General features: G+C 47.1%; 2 protein-coding genes and 1 long non-coding RNA gene across 3 annotated transcripts in view; 1 reads left to right on the top strand and 2 right to left on the bottom strand.

The window, feature by feature from the left end:
- Nucleotides 1-4,960, top strand: part of LOC135810229 (uncharacterized) — a 65,149-nt gene extending 60,189 nt beyond the window's left edge. Inside the window, exons 30-31 of the mRNA XM_065323706.1 lie at nt 424-525; nt 2,862-4,960. Coding sequence (XP_065179778.1) covers nt 424-525; nt 2,862-4,211 — 1,452 coding nt within the window. The 3' untranslated portion in view covers nt 4,212-4,960. The remainder of the gene's footprint in view (nt 1-423; nt 526-2,861) is intronic.
- A 743-nt stretch (nt 4,961-5,703) lies between these two features.
- LOC135810228 (uncharacterized) lies at nt 5,704-12,189 on the bottom strand. Its single transcript, XM_065323705.1, has 3 exons — nt 11,515-12,189; nt 7,445-7,574; nt 5,704-6,806 (listed from the first exon to the last, which is right to left on the bottom strand). Exons 1-3 carry the CDS (start codon nt 11,688-11,690, stop codon nt 6,627-6,629), a joined length of 486 nt encoding a protein of 161 aa, XP_065179777.1. The 5' UTR covers nt 11,691-12,189; the 3' UTR covers nt 5,704-6,626.
- A 2,983-nt stretch (nt 12,190-15,172) lies between these two features.
- Nucleotides 15,173-20,265, bottom strand: LOC135810227 (uncharacterized). The gene is made up of 2 exons (XR_010552291.1): nt 19,200-20,265; nt 15,173-16,419 (listed from the first exon to the last, which is right to left on the bottom strand). It is a non-coding gene; the product is annotated as an uncharacterized LOC135810227 (long non-coding RNA).
- Nucleotides 20,266-21,631: the final 1,366 nt, after the last annotated feature.

Raw genomic sequence — 21,631 nt, 5'->3', positions numbered from 1 at the left:
CCTGTTTCATTGTTGCTTCATTTTTGCTCTCACATGTATAAGTGTGTTGATATGGCGTTGGTATTCCAGCCAGAAACAAACTTAGTCTACTACTGTCGTGGACATAGAAATCCAGTCGATTGACCGGGGCCGGCGCCCTTAGCGCGTACAGGACGCTGTGTGCAGTGCACTTGTTGATCCGCTGCGACCAGCACGCTACAGCGCATAAATGCATGTGTGTACTGCTTATCCACGGCTGCATGGCCAGCGCCCTGGGGCTGCTAGACGTGTGACCGGATTTCCCTGGGGCTGCTTGACGTGTGACCGGATTTCCATGTCCGCGACAGTAGAAAAGCTTCCTTCTTCAGTATGCCATAGTCTCACTGTGTTTCTGTGCATTATGACCTTGAACCCATGTATTGTGACCTTGAACCCATGCTGCAGGTGACAACACTGCAAGGAAACATCTCCAGTTCATCGCAGACCATGGAGTTGCTGAAGAAGGAGATTGTGAACCTTCGCCTGAAAGTTGGAGGCTTGGAGAATGTAAGTTGAAAAGTCGTGAGGGCATTATATTGTATGCAGTATTATCTCTATTACAAGCCCAGTCTCTTGTAGAAGCCCAGTCTCTATTATAAGCGCACTCCAGGAGGGCTTCGAAGATATACAAGCCCAGTCTCCAATAAAATCACCGGCCTTATAATGGAGAACTATAATGGATCATGTCCATGCATGTACGACGTCACACACTATCACATGTACATGCATGTATGACGTCACACACTATCACATGTTCATGCATGTATGACGTCACACACTATCACATGTCCATGCATGTATGACGTCACACACTATCACATGTCCATGCATGTATGACGTCACACACTATCACATGTCCATGCATGTGTGACGTCACACACTATCACATGTCCATGCATGTGTGACGTCACACACTAACTTATCACATGTCCATGCATGTATGACGTCACGCACTATCACATGTCCATGCATGTATGACGTCACACACTATCACATGCACACATTGTAGCGCAGGTCCGTGATCCCCGTAATAAATAAAAAAAGCACAGACTCAGAATACCAGGAAGTACAAAACCGCCATTCACGGTATCTGGTGGGAAACTTTGTTCTACTGGTATACTGGTGTACTGGTATGACAACAAAAATATTAACCAATATACATGTACCAGATACTCAATCTGCGGACAGAACTGTTTCGTCCTTTGTGGACTCGTCAGCGCAGCACAGAGGAAATGAGGCCGAACCTGATAGCAATGGAAATAAAAAATTTCCAATCAGGTCCGAACGTACCTTGCCAGAGTGCTCAAACTGACAAGTCAGTGAGCTCTGCATAACGCAAACAGCAAAGGCACTACCCCACGCAAGAGTGCTCAACTGCTACAAGAGCAGGAGCGAAATACTCAATCTGCGGACAGAACTGTTTCGTCCTTTGTGGACTCGTCAGCGCAGCACAGAGGAAATGAGGCCGAACCTGATAGCAATGGAAATAAAAATTTCCAATCAGGTCCGAACGTACCAGATAGATGAAAATGTATAAGGTCCAGTCTCTAGTAGAAGTCCAGTCTCTAATATACGCCCAGCGTCCAGACTGCTTGGATTCCTACATGTATAAGCCCGGGGCTCGTACATGTAATGGAGATACAGGTAGACTCCCTTTAATTCGAACCTCAAATTGCCAGGCCCTAACTTCGAATTATCCAGAACTTCTAATTATCCAAATGCAGCCCCATGCACTGATATGTATGTCAAAATGCTTGAAATCGCATGCTGAATATTTTTTGCACATTTGTATTTGCATCAACGAAACATAGGTGGTCGTACCGGTCATGTACAACGGATCATCAAAACACTGGATCGACACAAAATCATTTTGACATTATCTTCATCTTCTAGTGAAGACGTTGTCAATCACTGCAGCTTTCCTGAAACAATTTCAACGGAAAAGAACTGCGCTGCCTAATCCGCGTCATGAAAGGCCGTCGAACAGCAGCACATCGTTCTGAAGAACGGAAGTTGAGCATAGGCATCGACAATATTTACGACAATAGTGTTGTTGTTCGCCAACATCCCCGCGCACGAGCTGGCGCGGCAAGAAAGGCCATCGAGATCCGCGAAGAGAGTCAGCCACCTGGAAGAAGTCGTCTTCAATCAAACCTTTGCAATTTGCCTAGCACGGGCTTGAATCAAATTTCGAGAGAAGGTGGGTTTCTTGAACGCTATAGTCGATCCTGCAGCGGACCATCAATCAATTTTTGAGCTACTCTTGGCTAGAGAAGGAGAAAAGAATGAACTTCGAATTACAAGGATAGCAACTCAATCTCACTTCGAAATAAGCGTTCAAAGAACATAGCCAATGTACTGTAAACAGCTCTTCTGTACGAAGACTGGGTTCGAATTATCCAACCGGCGCACTTTTCGTACTTCGAATTATGCATTCGATTTTCACTTGAAGTGACTTGCAGAAGATCGGTACGACGAAAAATTTCGAATTACACGGAATGTTCGAATTAAACCGTATTCGAATTAGAGGGAGTCTACCTGTAATACGTTTTTTCATTTTTGTAGTGCTGGCTCCGATTCGTGTGCTAGTTTGCTCAATATAGTGTAATAGCTAATCCTAGTGTACTGTACTAGCCACTAGTGCTAGCTAGTAACCACGCTTCCATACAGGTAAGTGTATGTTAGAGTTTTAGAGAAGCATTTGTACACTGTTTGTGCTGGATACTCGACTCATTCTTCACAAAGCTGGGGCGACAGTGGAGAATACGAGGCTCCATTGCTCCCAGGCCAGTGGCCTGATCACAGGACTATTGTTTCTGTTTGTTACCTGTTCTTTCCTACAGAGTGTTCATCTATGCCTTGGCAATGCCTCGCTCACTCTGGGACAGTGCCTGATAAGCCAGAAGACCCTCAACGCATCATTAGTGCAGGCGGAGCAGGAGAACACGCAGCTCACTGCTGATCTGCAGAGCTGCCAGGCTGATCTCGTACTGGAAAAGCACACATCCAGCGAGCTGCGACGAAACCTCTCCAATGTTTACAATACAGCTCAGCTTGTGCGAACTGATCTCACTTCACAACTGAAACAACAACAGTTGTCATGCAACAGCAATGCTAGCAGTCTGCTAAACCAACATGCCATCTCAGCATCCAACATGTCGTCACACCTCAACGCCTGCCGTGCAGACTCTGCGCAATACATGCAGATGGCATTGGAGCTCTCTGCAAAGAACGCAAACATTTCGAGAAAACTGACCAGCGCCAAGTCAGCGGCAATGACATGCAGCATGCACTGGAATGTAGCAATGGCAAACCTGTCACGCTGTGAGGCACAGCTAACAGGTCTCAACAAACAGCTGAACACTTCAAGCCAAGAGATTGGCATTGCACGGAATAACTTCACGCGGTGCTTATCAAGACTTAGCAGCGATCAACAAGAACTCGTCTTGGCTAAGAGTAATCTATCGCAGTGTGTGGTGACGCAGCAGAATATCACACAAGTCCTGACCAGCACAGAACACCGCTTGGCAAGCACAGAAGCTCAGCTTCATACCTGCACTGCTCGATTGAACAGCATTGCAACAGGTACGCCAGCTACAACACCAGACACTACACAGACACCTGGTATGACATCATCACCACCTGATATGACATCATCACCCCCTGGGGTGCCATCATCGCCACAAGCTATCACGAGCTATGCTGACACCACCTCTCACAGGACCCACGGCAACGGCGGATCCTCTTCTCACTGGATATCACGTGATCAACTAACGGAGTGGCGTGAGAAATACGAAAAGAACATCACATGGCACAGGGAACGCCTGCACAACGTCTCCAACCTGTACAGTGCAGAGCTTTCACATAGCCAAGATCTTGAAGAACAGCTAAGCAGTGCCCAACAGGATATGAGTGAGCACAACACCGGTTACAACACTAGCATGTGTCTAGATCCATGGAGAGTCATGTATGACACGTACCAAGGTCGCATCGTGATCAGTGTGGGAGGTGGTTTCTTTCTTCTCTCCGTCTTGCTGAGTATTGTCCTGTGCTGCAAAGGCTGCAGACGGACTGGGCCTCGTCCCGTCGTGCGTAAAGGCATTCAAGGAAGGGCGTTCAATAAGCGGCGATACTCCACCACGGAGAAGCCGATTATTCTGAACGAGTTTCCGCAAGATAACCAGCTCTACTGACCCACGCTGAGTCGTGATGCGGCCGGTGGAAGAAGATTATGCATGTCTGAACCACGCTATGTACATGTGTAGCAATTTATTCCACATTCTCCGAAGGGCACCGAGCAAGTATTTATCGCTTTTACGGGGACTCCTAATTTGATGACTGTATGCGAATTGTTAAGTAGGCCTTAGCCCGAACTACATGGTGTCATCGACAACCAGTGTATCAGACTGAATGAGAGATATGCATGCTAGGACCATTGAATTTCCCCTTTATATAGATGTTCTAGCTCTTACCGTCACTGCATGCACTGTTCTATACCAGTAGCCACACTAATAGCAGCAGCTTATAGTACAGTGTAGTCCAACACTCAGACCGTTCGTATCACCAGTATTCTAGTTTCCATTCACCATAGAAATCTAGTCACCAGTTCAAAATACCTGCCCCGTCACGTCGGACCTTCAAATTTCATCTTTTTCACCTGGCTTCTCTGCCACCTCTCTAGAAATGTGCCTACAACGCAATTCATGCCGCATTGATGTGGCTGAAAGCAAATCCCGCCTGATCTTTCTTAGCTTCCTTATTATTTTTGTCCCGCTATTGTTCCTTGAGATCCCCCCCCCCCCTCATACAGACTAGCAGAGTTGTTTTCAGATGCTCTGCAGTCAATAGCCTTACTTCCCTCAGCTAGATTTTGTCCAATTCTTATTTTGCCTTCGTGCACTGACTGGGCTGGCCACTACTACAGTGGTTGGTTGCTAACTCATTTCTGACTTGTCAACCGAATGGTGCAGTACACCTGTATGGTGCAGTACACCTGTATGGTGCAGTACACCTGTATGGTGCAGTACACCTGCATGGTGCAGTACACCTGTATGGTGCGGTACACCTGTATGGTGCAGTACACCTGTATGGTGCAGTACACCTGTATGGTGCAGTACACCTGTATGGTGCAGTACACCTGTATGGTGCAGTACACCTGTATGGTGCAGTACACCTGTATGGTGCAGTACACCTGTATGGTGCAGTACACCTGTATGGTGCAGTACACCTGTATGGTGCAGTACACCTGTATGGTGCAGTACACCTGTATGGTGCAGTACACCTGTATGGTGCAGTACACCTGTATGGTGCAGTACACCTGTATGGTGCAGTACACCTGTATGGTGCAGTACACCTGTATGGTAATGGGCACAGTCTACCTCACTAGTTTAGTACAGTCAACTTCGCTATAAATAACCACTGCGGATATAACGACAATTTGCGAATAACGACAGAATTTCCACGCCCAGAGCAAAGTCTCATCTAACTGTATTACATAATATAATGAGACTTCGGGTATAAGGACACTTCGCGAATAACGACATTTTTCTGATGCCCCGCCGAGTGTCGCTATATGCAAAGTTGACTGCATGGCTGCTGCATGGCTAAATGTGCTGTGAATCAGGATACACAGGACATGAAAGCCGCAAACAAGGACTGAGTCAGTGTTTTCTGAATCGTCCGGAGTTCCAACAACCAAGCCAATCGATTGTATTGTCCTATCTGAAAGCAACATTGCAGAAGTTGATGCTGACAGGAAAAAGAACGTTGAAATAGAAGGAACCCGACTTATGAGGTATTAGAAAAAGAATATCGGTATAAACGTTAATGTAAAAAATGACGCTTGCTCACAGCAAAATTGATATCAAGATACTTCCGAAACTAATAGCTTCATGCTGTTGACAATACAAAGAAGACGGCTAGTCATGTCAGGACGACTGACACTAGTACTGTAGACAAGACGTACAACAAAGACAAGAGCACAGTTTGTACCACACACTAGAAAGTAAAAACATTCTGTGTTCATGGAAAAAGAGTCAAATTTCTTACAGATGCGAGATCCTACATGACTATGATTGTGAGTTCATGCTTAACATGACACGGTCATCACGGTCATGCCTTCAGACTTCACAGTTCGACGACGGGATTGCTAGTACTAAACACTAAAAAGTCCTGACAGCGTGCGGCGTGCTAAGCCAACACAGCGGGCAATACGGTCCCTGGACAGAACACCACACCAGGCCCGCGCAAACCGTGGAGAGGGGGCCAGTGCCAATGTATATCATTATATACATTATTGTGTATAAAAACAGTCCAACATGAACATTCTCAACTTTGCCTTGAAAACATGTTCACATCAGCGAGCCAGCCAGCGAGTCAGTCTAGCCGTCATTTCTATGTTCTTTTATTGTGTTCGTGATATAAACCTGGTGATGGCAATTCCTCCTCCGACGACGACGACGACGACGAGGGGCACGTAATACTTGAAGTAGAACGACAACGTGTCCATGTATGCATGTGTTACCATGGCAGCTGCTCACTGACACAAAAGGCATTGTTCAAGTAAGGGTGGTCTCCAGCACTAGGCACCCTCAAGAGATTATTATGTGTCAGCTGGGCACAGCGTTCTCCTGGCTGGAGTTTGCCCAGTCTCTGCTCAGTGACTCCAGTGTATGCCACTGTGACCAGAAGTCTTGCACGTTCTCTTCACCTGCTGACTGACCTTGGTCTGCTTGCAAAGAAAGGCCTTTTCTAACCCAGGGAGGATGGTGTCCATCAGACGCTAGTTTCTGCAAGAATCGACAAGGCAGGCCAACGTACAGCATTTCCTAAAAACTCTCCAACTCCACTGCAGCGTTCTCTTTCCACTTGCAAGTACAGTACCTCCATTCCCGAACAGGCTCTCAGCTGGAAAAAGAAGAATAACGAAATACTGCCAACATTTTGCCCATTGGGCGATTGATGCATTGATGATGCCCGGGCCAATGGGCAAAATATTGGCAGTACTTCAGTATTTAAAAAAAAAAAAATTTTTTTAACTCTTTCTTTGGAGCTGAGAGCCTGTTCGGGAATCGAGGCATTTGCAACATGCAGTACACTCTTATAAGCATGGAGGACAGAGACTAGCCACTACACAGTATGTGCATGATGTGTGGACCCGCACTGGGGCACTGAGTGTGAGCGTGAGAATGTCACTTAAAGCAGGCGCGCGTAACCCGCATGGGGCACGGGGGGGGGGGGGGGGGGGGGGGGGGGGCACGTTCACCCCCTAAAATGTCGACCTAGGTTCAGCATGCACAAAATGACCATGGATGACATGCACCAGATATCCTACACATACATGTATGCGACCGTGCACCCCCCCCCCCCCCCCCCCCCTAAAAGGAGGACCAAGGACTCCTCACTAGTACCATGCTGAGTGACTTACATGGTAGAAGAGTGAATGCGCCGACCAGTCACGACCAACAAACGCCACCCAGTGCAGGAGTATTACACACGTTACAAACACAGCACCGAATATCACACCAAAATGGAACAAGACATGCCGGTCCGACACGCTGCAACAACAGGAAGTAAAACAGGAAAAGTGGTGTGCACTTGATTAGACTACTACTGCACAAACAGGAAGACTGCATGCGTACAGTTTGGGCTACTACTGCTGCACAAACAGGAAAACTGTATGCGTACAGTTTGGTCTACTCAGTAGTATGTTAATCGGAGAGAATCATCAACACTGACAGTGTGTAATGGCAGCTGCTGCTGGAGGGAGTGGTTGAATTGCTCGCGGCAATTTGGGATGAATGCCCATACCACAAATGACTCCCATCTGCCGGCTCATTGGGTTCCAACGTGAGCCTGCTTGCATCTGCATGAGATGATTTCTTTCAACTGGATAGTACTGTTACTTAGTGTAAGGCTGTACATGCCGCCGGGCAAGCCATACATGCAGCAGCTTGCCCGCACTTTGAAAAATAGGAAGCCTATCGACCTATGTAACCCGGGCACTGCCCCCGCCCCCCCCCTCCCCCGGGTAAAAATCAGGTACTGTAAAAACAAATTTTCGGTGATGTTATATTTTCGGTAACTGCAGTGCCTTCATTTCCCAACTCCGAACTCCAAGAACGGTCTCTTCACTGCGATTCCAATTTAAATTACACCAAATTTTCACACAAGATGTGTCCACGGGGGTGCTGCCGAACTAGACCAGGAGTCCCCACATTTTCAGGTCGTGCCAGCAATATAGAATGAGCTACAGAACATATAATGTATATCTGGGTTGGAGTTTGTGGCTATATTGTGGTTCAAGATTTAAACACGGAGACCAGACTCTCTAAGCTGCGGAACGGGCAAAAAAAGCGTGTACGAAATTGGCACCGCCCCAATTTTGGCAGCAGACCGCGAGTCGGAAATTCATTTCTCTCCGTGAACGCAGAGCATGAGAAACCGTCACCTTGTTTGCATGCACACCAGTACAGTGTAGTGAAAGTGCTTGTCTAGCGGCGGCATTCCCTTGATGCGTAGAGTGGAACCTTACTACTAGTCTACATTGCCGCGTTGTACTTGTAAGTTGTAGTGACTACTGTAGAGGCAGAACATTTCGTCGGTCAATAATTTCGTCCAACTCCAAAGAAAGGGAGTTCGTCCGGTTGAATATTTCGTCCATGGATCATAAGAGTGTATAGAAAAGCTGGACAAATCGGCATTAGTCCGGCATTTAATTTAGTCCAAAAGTTCCTTGGACGAAAAAGACGAAACAAGAGAGCTTGGAAGCTCAGGGCCCTACGCTATGCTTTTTTGCCTTGATGACCTAGACAAAGAAAAGCATAGGGATGTTATAAATTCTTTAAAAAAATCCTTTTTTTTAAAGACATAACCTGGGATTCGAACCAGCACTATCGCGCGCCCTGCATGCATCCCCCGATACACTTCGCATACATACTAATTCTTCCAAGTTGTTTCACATTGTGATCTTGCATTTGAAAGCCCTATTTGAATATGTATTGTGGCCAGCCGTCTTTGATGGCACGGTACGGTAGGGGATAGGTACGGGACAGGTACGATCGAGGGTAATACGACACCGTCTCCCGTACCGTACCGTACCATCAAACACAGCTGGCCACATACAGTTGCCCGCAATATTCAAATAGGGCTTTCAAACGCAAGATAATAACGTGAAGCAACTTGGAAGAATGGGTATGAATGCGAAGTGTATGGGGGAATGCATGTAGGGCGATAGTGCGGGTTCGAATCCCAGGATATGCCTGAAAAAAATAGGAGAATTGAAAAATGTATAACATCCTATGCTTTTTTTCCTTCAGATACGGATAGCGCCAAGCGTGACACAAACAAACAAACAAACACACAGACAAATACCAAACGAGAAAGCTTGGAAGCTCAGGGCCCTACGCTATGCTTTTTTGTCTTGATGATCTAGACAAAAAAGCATAGGGATGTTATAAATTCTTTAAAAAATTCTTTTTTTTAAGACATAACCTGGGATTCGAACCCGCACTATCGCGCCCTGCATGAATCCCCCGATACACTTCGCATACATACTAATTCTTCCAAGTTGCTTCACATTATGATCTTGCATTTGAAAGCCCTATTTGAATATGCATTGTGGCCAGCCGTCTTTGATGGTACGGTACGGTAGGGATAGGTACGGGACAGGTACAATCGAGGGTAATACGACACCGTCTCCCGTACCGTACCATCAAACACAGCTGGCCACATACAGCTGCCCGCAATATTCAAATAGGGCTTTCAAATGCAAGATCATAACGTGAAGCAACTTGGAAGAATGGGTATGAATGCGAAGTGTATGGGGGAATGCATGTTGGGCGATAGTGCGGGTTCGAATCCCAGGATATGCCTGAAAAAATAGGAGAATTGAAAAATTTATAACATCCCTATGATTTTTTGCCGTCAGATACGGGATAGCGCCAGGCGTGACACAAACAAACAAACAAACAAACAAACACACAAACACACAAATACCAAATTAAAGCTGTGTGGACCCTGGCTAGCGCCAGACGTTACTGAAGTAACGTCTTCTGCATAGCTACGGGAATTAAAGCTGTGTGGACCCTGGCTAGCGCCAGACGTTACTGAAGTAACGTCGTCTGCATAGCTACGGGAATTAAATTCCAGACGAATATTTCTGCTTGTACAGTACTTAGTAGTGGTTGCGACTTCGGCGATGATTTGTAAGAAAGGGTTTGCTCCCCACACCGGAGCTCGCGCTATTCCGCCGACTTTACTTGACACTTGACTGACTCACGACTGCTATCCAGAGCACACGAGAAGTCCATCGAACCTTCGACTCGGCAAACCTGCAAGAAAGCACCACTCCCTGCTCAATACACAGTGTTTCGGGGAATTCACCCCTCATCAGTTGAGCTTGAGTAGGCTGAGGAAGATTGTGCCTGAAGAGCACCACTTATATAGTGCTCTCTTCAGGCACAATCTTCCTCAGCCTACTCAAGCTCAACTGATGAGGGGTGAATTCCCCGAAACACTGTGTATTGAGCAGGGAGTGGTGCTTTCTTGCAGGTTTGCCGAGTCGAAGGTTCGATGGACTTCTCGTGTGCTCTGGATAGCAGTCGTGAGTCAGTCAAGTGTCAAGTAAAGTCGGCGGAATAGCGCGAGCTCCGGTGTGGGGAGCAAACCCTTTTTGTACAGTACTTGTTGCTACTATGCACATTCTCTCTGTGATAAGACTTATGCAAGTGATGCACTAAGAGTTGGCTCTGTGAAATGCACACTTGAGTTGAGGTATTTTAAATCATTAATTCCCCTGACACATCATCATCTCCACTCTAGGTGATCAAGCCGCACTGCACCTTGACACCATCAATGTGGAATTCCGGCACCTTGTACTTGTATTTGATTTTCCCCAGTTTCTCTCCTCATCAAGCCCTACTCAGTGTCTTTCTACATACTAGCAGTAGTACTGTGTTCTTTCCGAATCAAATGAACCCGGCCTCAATAGGCATAATATGCCTATTGAGGGGTTCATTTGATTCGGAAAGAACAGAACTACTGGATTACTACTGGATTGGCAGTGCTGCACAATAATTGTTATGTGCAGCACTGCCAATCCATGAAAAACTGGGGTATATGCCTCAGTACACCCACATAAATCCTATTCCTCTGCCTGCAGGTCTGAGTAGCACGGGGGCCAAAACACCAAGATTTATCCTAACTGCCTAAGTACATTGTAAAGTATTCCCAGCGTGAATAGCGGCATTAATTTTTTTCTAACTTCAAGTGAAGGTGAATGAACCTACAGCACACAACGTCACAAGGTACGTCGTGCTTACACGCACTGCCACTGGTCATGCAAGAAACAATCTGAACAAGCACTTGATCGTCACTCTACTCATCTACCATGCAACGGCACATCTCGTGGTTTCTCCGGTAAATGAAATTTCCAGCTGAGGGGGATGGAGGACTTCACCACCGATGCATGTATCATGCACGTCGCTTAGTTCTTACTTTTCCCAGGCCCACGCCCTTTCAGTGTCGGCAGCTGCAGCTGCGGCCGCTGCTTGAGGTCGCTCTCTCCTCTCTGCATCGCCGCTAGTCGCTGCTCCTCGCCCTCGGGTGCTGGGCTGGCTTGCACAGCGATTGCGGACTTGATCCGCTCCCCTCTCGCCGTCATTCTCTTCCATCCCCAGTGCAGCAGTCAGGACAGGTTCTTCAACTCAGCCCGCTGATAAGTCTAAATAATTACTAATGAGTAGCAGCAGCATTCAAGCACTCTATTCACAGCGGTAGGAAAGCTTGCCCAAGCGATCCGCTAGCGCTGAGGATTCCGTCCATGGATCCGTAAAAGACACAGGACATCCGGTAGCGCCACTAACGCATTGCTCTGTCCAACCAAGACCAGTCGATACGATGATTCGGTTCAAATCAGGCACACACCGAAAACGGAGCACTGTTGTTGTTTGTACCGCGCCGTTCCTCAACTCTCAGCAGAAGCAATCAGGCCATGCATACGAACTGCGTCCGACAAGCAAAGCAAGGCAATGATCACCAGAATTTACGGACACGGACGTACTCGACTGGCACTCGAGACTCGAGAGGTCATGGATACGAAACTGACTGTGCTCTTCGAAAGCATTCCGGCGATTCAGGCTGATCATTTTCCTCCAGCTGCGAAAATTCTGATGAAAAAATTCAACCAGAAACTGTGATAGTGCAGTACACAGTCCTGGTGATGTCCTAGATAGGACATCACGGAACCCAGCATGCCCCAGCATACATACTATGCTGTTCCCATAGTAATCGTGACACGTGACTCAAAACTTTGTGTCGCGTCCGAGGAAGATGAACATGTCGCACTCAAAACAAACGCAACGAAGGCCTTTCGTCTCAAAAGCATTCATCAGTTGTCGTTCTCCTGGCGGCTTGCCTCAAGCGAGTCGAGATTCGTATCTTGCCTCTTACATTCACGAATTTTATTTTCCTCGTTGTGGAGTACGCCTTGACAAAGGAACTGGCAAGCGAATCGTTTTGGTCACATTGAAAATTGCACGTGCACAAGAGGATTGGCGAAGCAATTTGTGTTCGCACTTTCAGCAGAGCAGTAGCTGCTGCTGCGATACAGTTTTTACTTTCGCCATTGGCTTCAGGCAGCAGAAGGATCTGGCTGAAAGCGATGGCGATACGTCCATGACCACCACGTCCTGGGTTGATATCCAAGAAAGACCGTCCAAGGTCCAGTTTTAGCCAAGAGCTGTCGTATCCAAGAAATCAAAAACGCCAACAGCAAGCTTTGGCCAAATAATATCCTCCAGGCAGTAATTTACGCGCCTAGCGCCTGCTGGCTCGTCTTCCTCCTCTGCATGACCAGGTTTGGGGCGAAATGAACGCATAGGGCGTGAACATGGTGAAGAAACATTCCAAAGGCAAAATATTCAAAATTAGAACCAATCGTTTCCAAAGAAGCGCCGCCTGGCTACGAGAAACCCCACATGAAATCCCCAAACGAAAACGGCCATTCGGTCGGGTATTCGATGGAGAATCGAATATACACTACCTCAATCCCCGCCGATGTCTGATATTCTCCGCCTATTCCCTCAAACTTGACCAATTCGGAAAGAAATCCATCGCCATTACGATCGTGCATCCTCCACATACATTCAGAAATGCTCACGCAGCACTTCTTTTCATCGCGTGTGCGCGACCGACGCTTCCATGACAACTCTGGGACAGGTAACCAATCAGACTCATTCAGAGTGCGATGTCCTAGATAGGACATCTCCCTGACTGGTACATGTAGTATAGTACTACTACTAGTACTAGCATGGCGTAGGGTCGACCGGTCATCAGGTCATGTGGCATGGCCCTGCACGTGTAGATGCTGATGATGAAGACACACTTAGTGATGGTGTCAAAAATGTCAACAAACAATGAACTCATGCCATGGCTCAGCATGTCGCAACCATACCATGAGCTGTGTAGTAGTGTACTAGACTTGTGAAGTTGTGTACTAGTAGTACTCCCTACAAAGGACCTGGGCCGTGGGCGCAAGGCCCGCAACACCCCGACACTGCGACACGCCGACACTGCGCCATGGCGCCAGTTCGAGTCAAGAGCGAGTTCGACACCTGGTAGCCATCCACATCTGCATGCACATGCTATGACATAGGCTACAGCCACACACACACAGTACAGGCACATTTTTTTTTTTTTTTTTTTTTTTTTTTACTAAGTACACAACCTACTCGTCAGAAGGGAAGACAACAGAGTATACAATGACGAAACAGCAGGGAGAGTAGGGGCTGCAAAGCAAGCCTGTGCTGGTGAGGCAAGCCCACAACACCGACCTATGGTCTCGGCGTTAACGTGAGCTTGCGCACCATAGCCTAAAAGAGGGGGGTGATTTAGTGCGATAAAGACAAGAGAAGGTGAGGTAGAATGGATGAGGAGAAAGAAAGAGAGAGAGAGAGGGGGGGGGCCCCGGGTGGAGAGAGAGAGAGAGAGAGAGAGAGAGAGAGAGAGAGAGAGAGAGAGAGAGAGAGAGAGAGAGAGAGAGAGAGAGAGAGAGAGAGAGAGAGAGAGAGATTACAGCAGTACAGGTTACAGTTTTGCAGTTGTGGGAGCTTATTCACTCCCAAGTTTTATCACTGTCTTTCTCTCGCAAAAAATAAGCAAGGCTTTTCATTGTGTATATTTTGCTCGTAAAAGAGGCCTGTTCATTTTTGGCAGCACTTCAAGCAAGAGTTTCACTCAGCTACTACCAGGGAGTAGTATTTTACTGACTCCAGTCCCTGGTAGTAACTCGTTCTTGCTTGAACTGAGCAAGAGTTGAATGTGAAAGGCTAGTTTACACTCGGCCGTGACTTTCTCGATTTGCAGCACGCTACGTGGCGCATTGTGGAGTGATTCCACTGGAGCTAACCGAACTCACAAAACACGCACACCCACACACACACACACACACACACATCGTGGCACACACACGCATGCATGTACAGGCACACACACATGCACACAGAGCACCAGAAGCACAATAGACAAGACCAAGACAATAGTGATTCAACTCACAGCAACCACGGTCGTGTCCACACTTGGCAATCGCATGAGCCGCTGAATGCTGCATTGTTTGTTCATTACGTCCGAATATGATTTGAAACCAAGAATATAATACCTATCCTGTATTATACCAATGTACTGTCCCCGGGGAAAATTGCGGAAAAAAATCGCAAAAAACGCGGGGAAAAACGCGGCATAATATGGCATAATTTGCGGTGAATTTGCGGTAAATATGCGGTAAATAATATTGATGTGCGGCAATTATTTTCAGTGAGTATGTAGTGAAATCAATCAGTTACAAGTCTCTGGTGTAAACACTCGTCATATTTGAGTAAAAAGCCGCCACGATGAGACGTTGCTAGCATGCTGACCGAACAGTGCACTGTGTGTACGTGTAGTGCAACAAAAAAGTTCAAAAAACGCGGGAAAATCGCGGAAAACGCGGTCTTTTAAAAAATCGCAAAAAACGCGGAAAAAAACGCGGCCGCGGAATTGCAAATTTCCCCGGGGACAGAATGTAGCTGTGCTCCGAACCAGCTCGCTGAAATTCCTGAAATATACTGTGGCTAAGAGTTGATACCAACACACTAGAAATCAAAAGGCGGTAGAAGTGTACGGGAGAAAGTCGTGATATTATAGGCTGAGCGCCGGGCAAGACGGTCTGATGATGTAGGCCGTTCACAAAATCTGTGTCGGATCATCGCCCGAGTGAAAGGGGATCATCCGGAGGCTAGATAAATAACTTGCAAATCTCTAGAAATCAGTAATGTGGATTCCTTATACGTTACGAATACAAGTAGAAATACAAGGCTTTGATAGACGAGCTGTACGAAAATGCAAGTCATATCAAGTTCTGAGAGAATCTTCAGCTGACGAAACAATCATTAGAAACACCGGGCCAGGAGTTTCCTAAATCAAACACAAATTCAGCCAAAAGCAGCAGCGTGCTGGCATACATGACCGTTATAAATAATGGAAACCGCTAAAAAAATAACCTATGCATGCTGGGGAAAAAGTGAGGGTACTTCGAAGTAGTAGGAGAATAAATCTTCCATAACACCAATGAATTGTAACTGCTGCTTGAAGTGGAAATATGTTTAAAAATATAATTGCTACTAGTAGAAAATCACTCTATGGGTTAATGTTACTATAGGTGTTTCATTTTAGTAACCAGCTTACCGTGACAATGCTGGTGGCAGTAGATGTAGTGATGATAGCTACATCGTATGCCCACAGTGCATGTACATGTAGATTGGCATGACACGGTTCTGGCAGCAATCCAGTGACGCACTGTGAAGAGCTTATGTCGTCTCTACTACTCTAGTATTTCATCGTATCTGGGTGGCGGCGGACAGCTTGAGCACTGCAATGCATAGGTATGAACACTCAGATCAACCACACTGCTGCAAGTGCTGTCAATGCTGTAGCGATGATGATCACAGACTGGCTGCTGAGATACAGACGACAGTGAGCAGTCAGCATCGTTCGCCGAAGAGGCCCGCGCTGCGTCCATGTACCGCGGTGGTGCCTCACTGTTCAGGATGGACTCGGCATGGCAATGTGGCTGGTGAGCGTTGACCTGTTTAGGTTCGTCAGCTTGGACATTGCCTTCAGCAACGGCATAGTTACTTCTTGGTCTGATTTGTCCGGTCTTCAAGGCATTTCGTCGTAGAAACATCATACAGATAAGCAGCACAATCATGGCCAGTGAGAGAAAGATAAGCACAGCTCCGGCGCCAACTAACACCAAACGATTGCCAGACTGGCTCCTGCTGCTGCTGTGTGTTTTATTCAGTTGTCTGCTGCTATGAATGATTAGGATCAGGCCGACGGCAAACATCGCCACAGCCACAACACCACCTGTAGCGCATAAGCACACACCGGCGCACGCACGCACACACACACACACACACACACACACACACACAAACACATACATACACACAAACACACACACACACATACACACACCAGAAACCAGACACACACACACACACACACACACACACACACACACACACACACCAGAAACCAGACATACAAACACCAGACACATGTACAACGACCAGGACAGTTACTAATGCAGACCCTACACTTGCTGAGGTAACTAGTGTAGACAGCGCACTGGTTTGATAGAAGCAGATGCTAGATGCACGGGCACGTTACGGGAACATGACGCGAAGAATTCCGGTAACTATCTTCGCGTTCCTGTAACGTGAAGGCAATCTGTTCTGCTCTACATTCACGTAGGGAAATCACATGGAATGTGTACTGGGAATTTCCCCTTCCAAATTTGGCGGGTTTCTTCTGCCTGCATCCGAATGATACCCAGCAGATACGTATGCATTTTCTTTGCGCATGCCACAACGTTGAGAACCTCATCTACGCGTCGAAATCTGGACCTAAAACACGCGAAGTCGTAGACTCTAACCCGGACATCTGCTCTCTATGTGAGTTCTCTACGTTTCACATACATGTATAGCAAAACCTCACCAATGATAACTCAGAGCCTATAAAAAAGAGAGAGAGTAAAATATCGCGTCCGCTCCCGAAGCGAACTCATGACGGCCGCTAACACCCGGTAAACCCTATAGACAGACTTATACCGACAACCTCAGCAAGGAGAACTATACCCTAGCTACATATTGGATTGTGGACACGCACACACGATTGGTTCCTTTGCCAATGAGGAAGCTAGAAGGAAGATATCACTTTTAACTGTTATCATGTTAAACTATGGCCTACATACTGAGATGCCTTAAGCTGCGGTCACATGTGGCGATTATAGGCAATTCACACGACAGGCAAATATACGTTTGTCAGGTGCCCGCAGAAAGTGAAACGTGAGTCCGCAGTTCACACGGCCGCGGGTGGCGGCCAGAGTTCCCGCGAATATTCAGTGAGTATACGGCGTTACTGTGGTGATACCGTAGTGATTTGGAATGAGTAGCCAAAGGCAAAGGCCAAACAACCAGGGTTCAAGACTACCGTACCATAGTACAACCTCACTGGCTCATAACTGTAAAAGTGCCCGCGGATGAGTGCATCCCGCGGACAAATTTTGGTCGCGTGTAGGAATGACCTGACCAGAACCGCCACTCTTAGCCTTTTCCAATAGGTTGGAATCTCCCACGTCTATGTGCTAATCGATCCATATAATTGATCCATAGTCTATTGAGTTCTAGCCAATTACTTTCGTAACGAGTGTGTATAGTACCAAGAGTACATAACCCCAAGAGTGTGCAACTCCAGCTATGGGGTCTGCGACGGCAGAACTTCACATCACGTGATGAACCCGTACACATTATTTGCACTCTGTGCATGATAGATACAGGGTTGTACGCAGCCCAGCTTTGGGTACAACTCTCTTGTGGTCACTTTGCACTGTTTGCCAGCATAACCTTTTGAACCATGTCACGTGATGTGAAGTTCTGCCGTCGCAGCACAGCATAGAGGTTGTGCAGGCAGTTGCACACTCTTGGGGTTATGTACTCTTGATAGTAGGGAGGTTTAGTCCCACGTAATCCGTGGGTACTTTACGTGTGTGTACCACGTGATACTCAGTGACCCACGTACAGACGTTTTCTGATTCACGACATACCGTGTATGGAGGCTCACCCACGTTCCGCCAGAACGTGGGTGAAAATCAGAATGGAGCGCATTGTGCGAGCTGTGAGGGTGCTCAGCTGAAGAAGTTTCCGAAGCACGAAATCAAAATATTCGATGAGCTTCTTAGGCCCGGGTAGCTTCGTCTTTCACCAGGTTTGGGCCTTTCGCTTCATGCTTTTGCTTGTTCCGTGTGACTAAACACAACATTGCAACGTGGGTGCCCTTCATCCACTTTACGTGGATCACCCACGTTCGCGTTTCCGTTACGTGGGAACTAAACCTCCCTAGTACCAAGAGTACATAACCCCAAGAGTGTGCAACTCCAGCTATGGGGTCTGCGACGGCAGAACTTCACATCACGTGATGAACCCGTACACATTATTTGCACTCTGTGCATGATCGATACAGGGTTGTACGAAACCCAGCTTTGGGTACAACACTCTTGTGATCACTTTGCACTGTTTGCCAGTGTAACCTTTTGAACCATGTCGCGTGATGTGAAGTTCTGCCGTCGCAGCACTGCATAGAGGTTGTGCAGGCAGTTGCACACTCTTGGGGTTATGTCCTCTTGATAGTACGCATAGCAGAAAATTTGAAATCAAACCGTACCGCTAAAATGCGACTGTTGCTTGTCACACACGTATCTACGCGTGGAAATGCAGAAGATCAGTTTGTCTCACAGTCTGGGGCTATCCCAAGATAACTGGCAAAGTTGTCATGGCGTGCATCCCTACTCGACACCGTCGCCAGTTCACACTCTAAATGCAGCCACTTTGTATGCATGCACCCCGGGCCCCACCCACCCCCATATGGCATGCTTCTCGACTTGCATTGTAGTACGGCTGCGTACCCGTTCCTGGTATTCGCATTTGACATCGTCAATCGGTGTCATGAGTGTCGTGCCGGTTTCCGTCACTCCTTACGTCGCTTCACCCTGCGCCGCACCCAGTCGAATGGGAACTAAACTTTCAAACTTGAAGAGCTGTCGGTCAAGAAATGTACCCTTTAAAAGCCCACAAACAGTGACTTACATATTCTGGGCGCGTAGAAATGGTCTGCTTTCTGCCGTCTTCTCCGACTTATACATGTGTTAGTGCGACGATGACGAGATTGGCGGCATGCGTTCATGTGGACAGTTGCGGCTCCATGCTGGCAGTTGGTTGCGGAACGACCGCTTGTTGCAGAAGCGACCCCAGCGTCTTCATTTTCATCTGAGGCCAACGCACTGTCAAGCTGCAGACTGGCTTGGTCCGATTGAAGTACATCGACTTCTGGTGTGTGAGGACCTTCCTCTAATGAGTGAGTCGAATCCGCCACAGACATACTAGTACTCGACGTTCACTACTGGGTACTGGCAGGGGTACGTCGTTACGATAGTCTGCTTGACCCTGTCCTTGTTTCACGTTGAAAAAAGGCCAGATATCCACGGACACACTGCTACTGAATACTAGCAAACTGGACAGCACATGCACAGCTGATGTGACAGCGACTACCTCGCTCTCCTCCAATTCCAAACATAGAGAAACTAGGAGCTGTGGAGCTACGCGTATGGAGACTTTCAAAGTTTGAACTTTCAATACACACTGTCAGACACATACCGTACTGATCAACAAGCGAGAACTTGTAGAGTAGTCCTCATGTTGTGCAGCAAGAGGGGGGTTATGTACTCTTTTGTGCAGTGTTTCGGTCACGAGCTGACTTCGACCACGGAACCGATTGACACAGCTGCCAGCCAGCCAATCCACTTCATCTGCCGCCTTGCTGCACGAAGTCGGAACGAAGTGATATTGTTTCTGCTCACTCTGTCACGGGCAAGGGAGCGTGGCTCTTTGGCATCATGGTGGCTGCGAGCCCCTCACCCTGTAGCCACTGCAAGCCCGAGGCAGGCAAACAGCACGCATCATCACTGCCTGGTATTGCAACTCACAACGACGACAGAGTGGGGAGCCAAAACACAGACTCAGTGGTTGTTTGCAAGTAACAGTTCGTTGTGAACATAATTTCTTTGCACACCTGCTACGAAGAGTGTTTATGGACTCTTGCTGCTACGAACCCACGTGCTTATCCGGTTGTCTGTCCTCATAGGGTCAAAGTACACTTGTGTGTACAGTCTAGTCATGTAGTCTTTGTGTGCCATGTACGTATGATCAAGACGACAAGACTGTCAAGAGGTTGATGTACTCTTGGTATCAAGAGCCCATAAACAGTTTATGCACTCTAGTTCACGGGTGTGATCAGTAGGTTACTTTTTAGTTTTTTTGTTTGCAGGTTTAGGCCACCCTTTCTTTTTTCGTTGTTTAACGTCCGCGCCCGCGTACCTTTTGCCTCCGACCGGAAAAAAAAACAAGAAAGTAGTAGTACCAATAATATGCGAAGTTGTAAATACATGATTGTGTAGTTTCACAGTGTGCCGATCATGACCTTAAACTTATAATCTTGCCTCCCGGGCATGCCTTTGTCTTGTGTTCTTTTTCTTTTTTTTGTTGGCTTTTAAATATCGTACGGTGTGTGCCCTTGGGCGCGTTTGGTTGGTACGAACTAGAACAGGATTCACCAGAACAGCGCGTTTGGTTGGGACTGCACCTGTTCTGGGTCGGCCAGAACATGTTCTGCTTGCTCCGCCTCGAGGCCGGAGCAGACCGAGCAGTTTCACTTTTTCACAGTGAAACCTGGCGGGAACAGCGATTTTGGTCCCAAATGATCACGTGCATACGCTTTTGGGTTGGACTCGTCGTACCGTACAACGTGACCATGGTGACCCATACACATTTTGAGGAATGCACCAAGTTTGGCACATTTTCCCACAAAAATGTGCTCTGTTTCTGGAGTGCCGTTTGGTTGGCATGAGGCTGCTCCATGTGCACCAGCTGTTCGATCCTGTTCTAGATCGTACCAACCAAACGCACCCCTAGTAAAAATCCAGATGTAATGAATTCATGACATGCTAACTCCATGCTATGTACATGTACCTGTTTTGTTGGATTCATCAGGCATGTGCTCCAATGTACCATCAAAGAGTGTTGTTCTATGCCTGCAAGTGCCGTTAGACCCAGAAATATTGTATAATAATAATTATATCACATGCTTTACTGGTCAAAATGTTTGATTGGGGTTTCCAGTTTTTGGAATGGGCTTTTGTTTTTTTTCCGCCCTCCCGCGTACCTTTTCGCGAAAAAAAGGACGTTAAACAATGAATTAACAAAGGGTGGCCTTACCATGGTTTACATCGCAAACCAAAGGCAAACAAACGTTAGTTGATGCCCTCGTCTACTACAGTACAATGTCATGTATCTACTGGATTGTGCATGCTATGCGTGTTTGTCTACAAATATGCGCATGTGCGTTGTATGTTAGTATTAGTTACTACTACTGTTAGCCTTTGGGTAATCCTGAAATAAAGATTATTATTATTAATTTATTATTAATACTAACTGTTGAACTTTTGACCATAAAACCCTGAAAA

Source organism: Sycon ciliatum, chromosome 2 (assembly GCF_964019385.1).
Source record: "Sycon ciliatum chromosome 2, ocSycCili1.1, whole genome shotgun sequence".
Taxonomy (NCBI): domain Eukaryota; kingdom Metazoa; phylum Porifera; class Calcarea; order Leucosolenida; family Sycettidae; genus Sycon; species Sycon ciliatum.
The sequence above is the reverse complement of the archived record's forward strand: the minus strand, read 5'-3'. Positions and strand labels throughout refer to the sequence as shown.

Coding starts and splice junctions, on each gene's coding strand:
- LOC135810228 (XM_065323705.1), bottom strand. CDS start 11,690: ATGGAAGAGAATGACGGCGAGAGGGGAGCGGATCAAGTCCGCAATCGC. Junction 7,575..11,514: donor AGGGCGTGGGCCTGGGAAAA/GTAAGAACTAAG, acceptor CTGTTGTTGCAG/CGTGTCGGACCGGCATGTCT. Junction 6,807..7,444: donor CGCATTCACTCTTCTACCAT/GTAAGTCACTCA, acceptor CGATTCTTGCAG/AAACTAGCGTCTGATGGACA.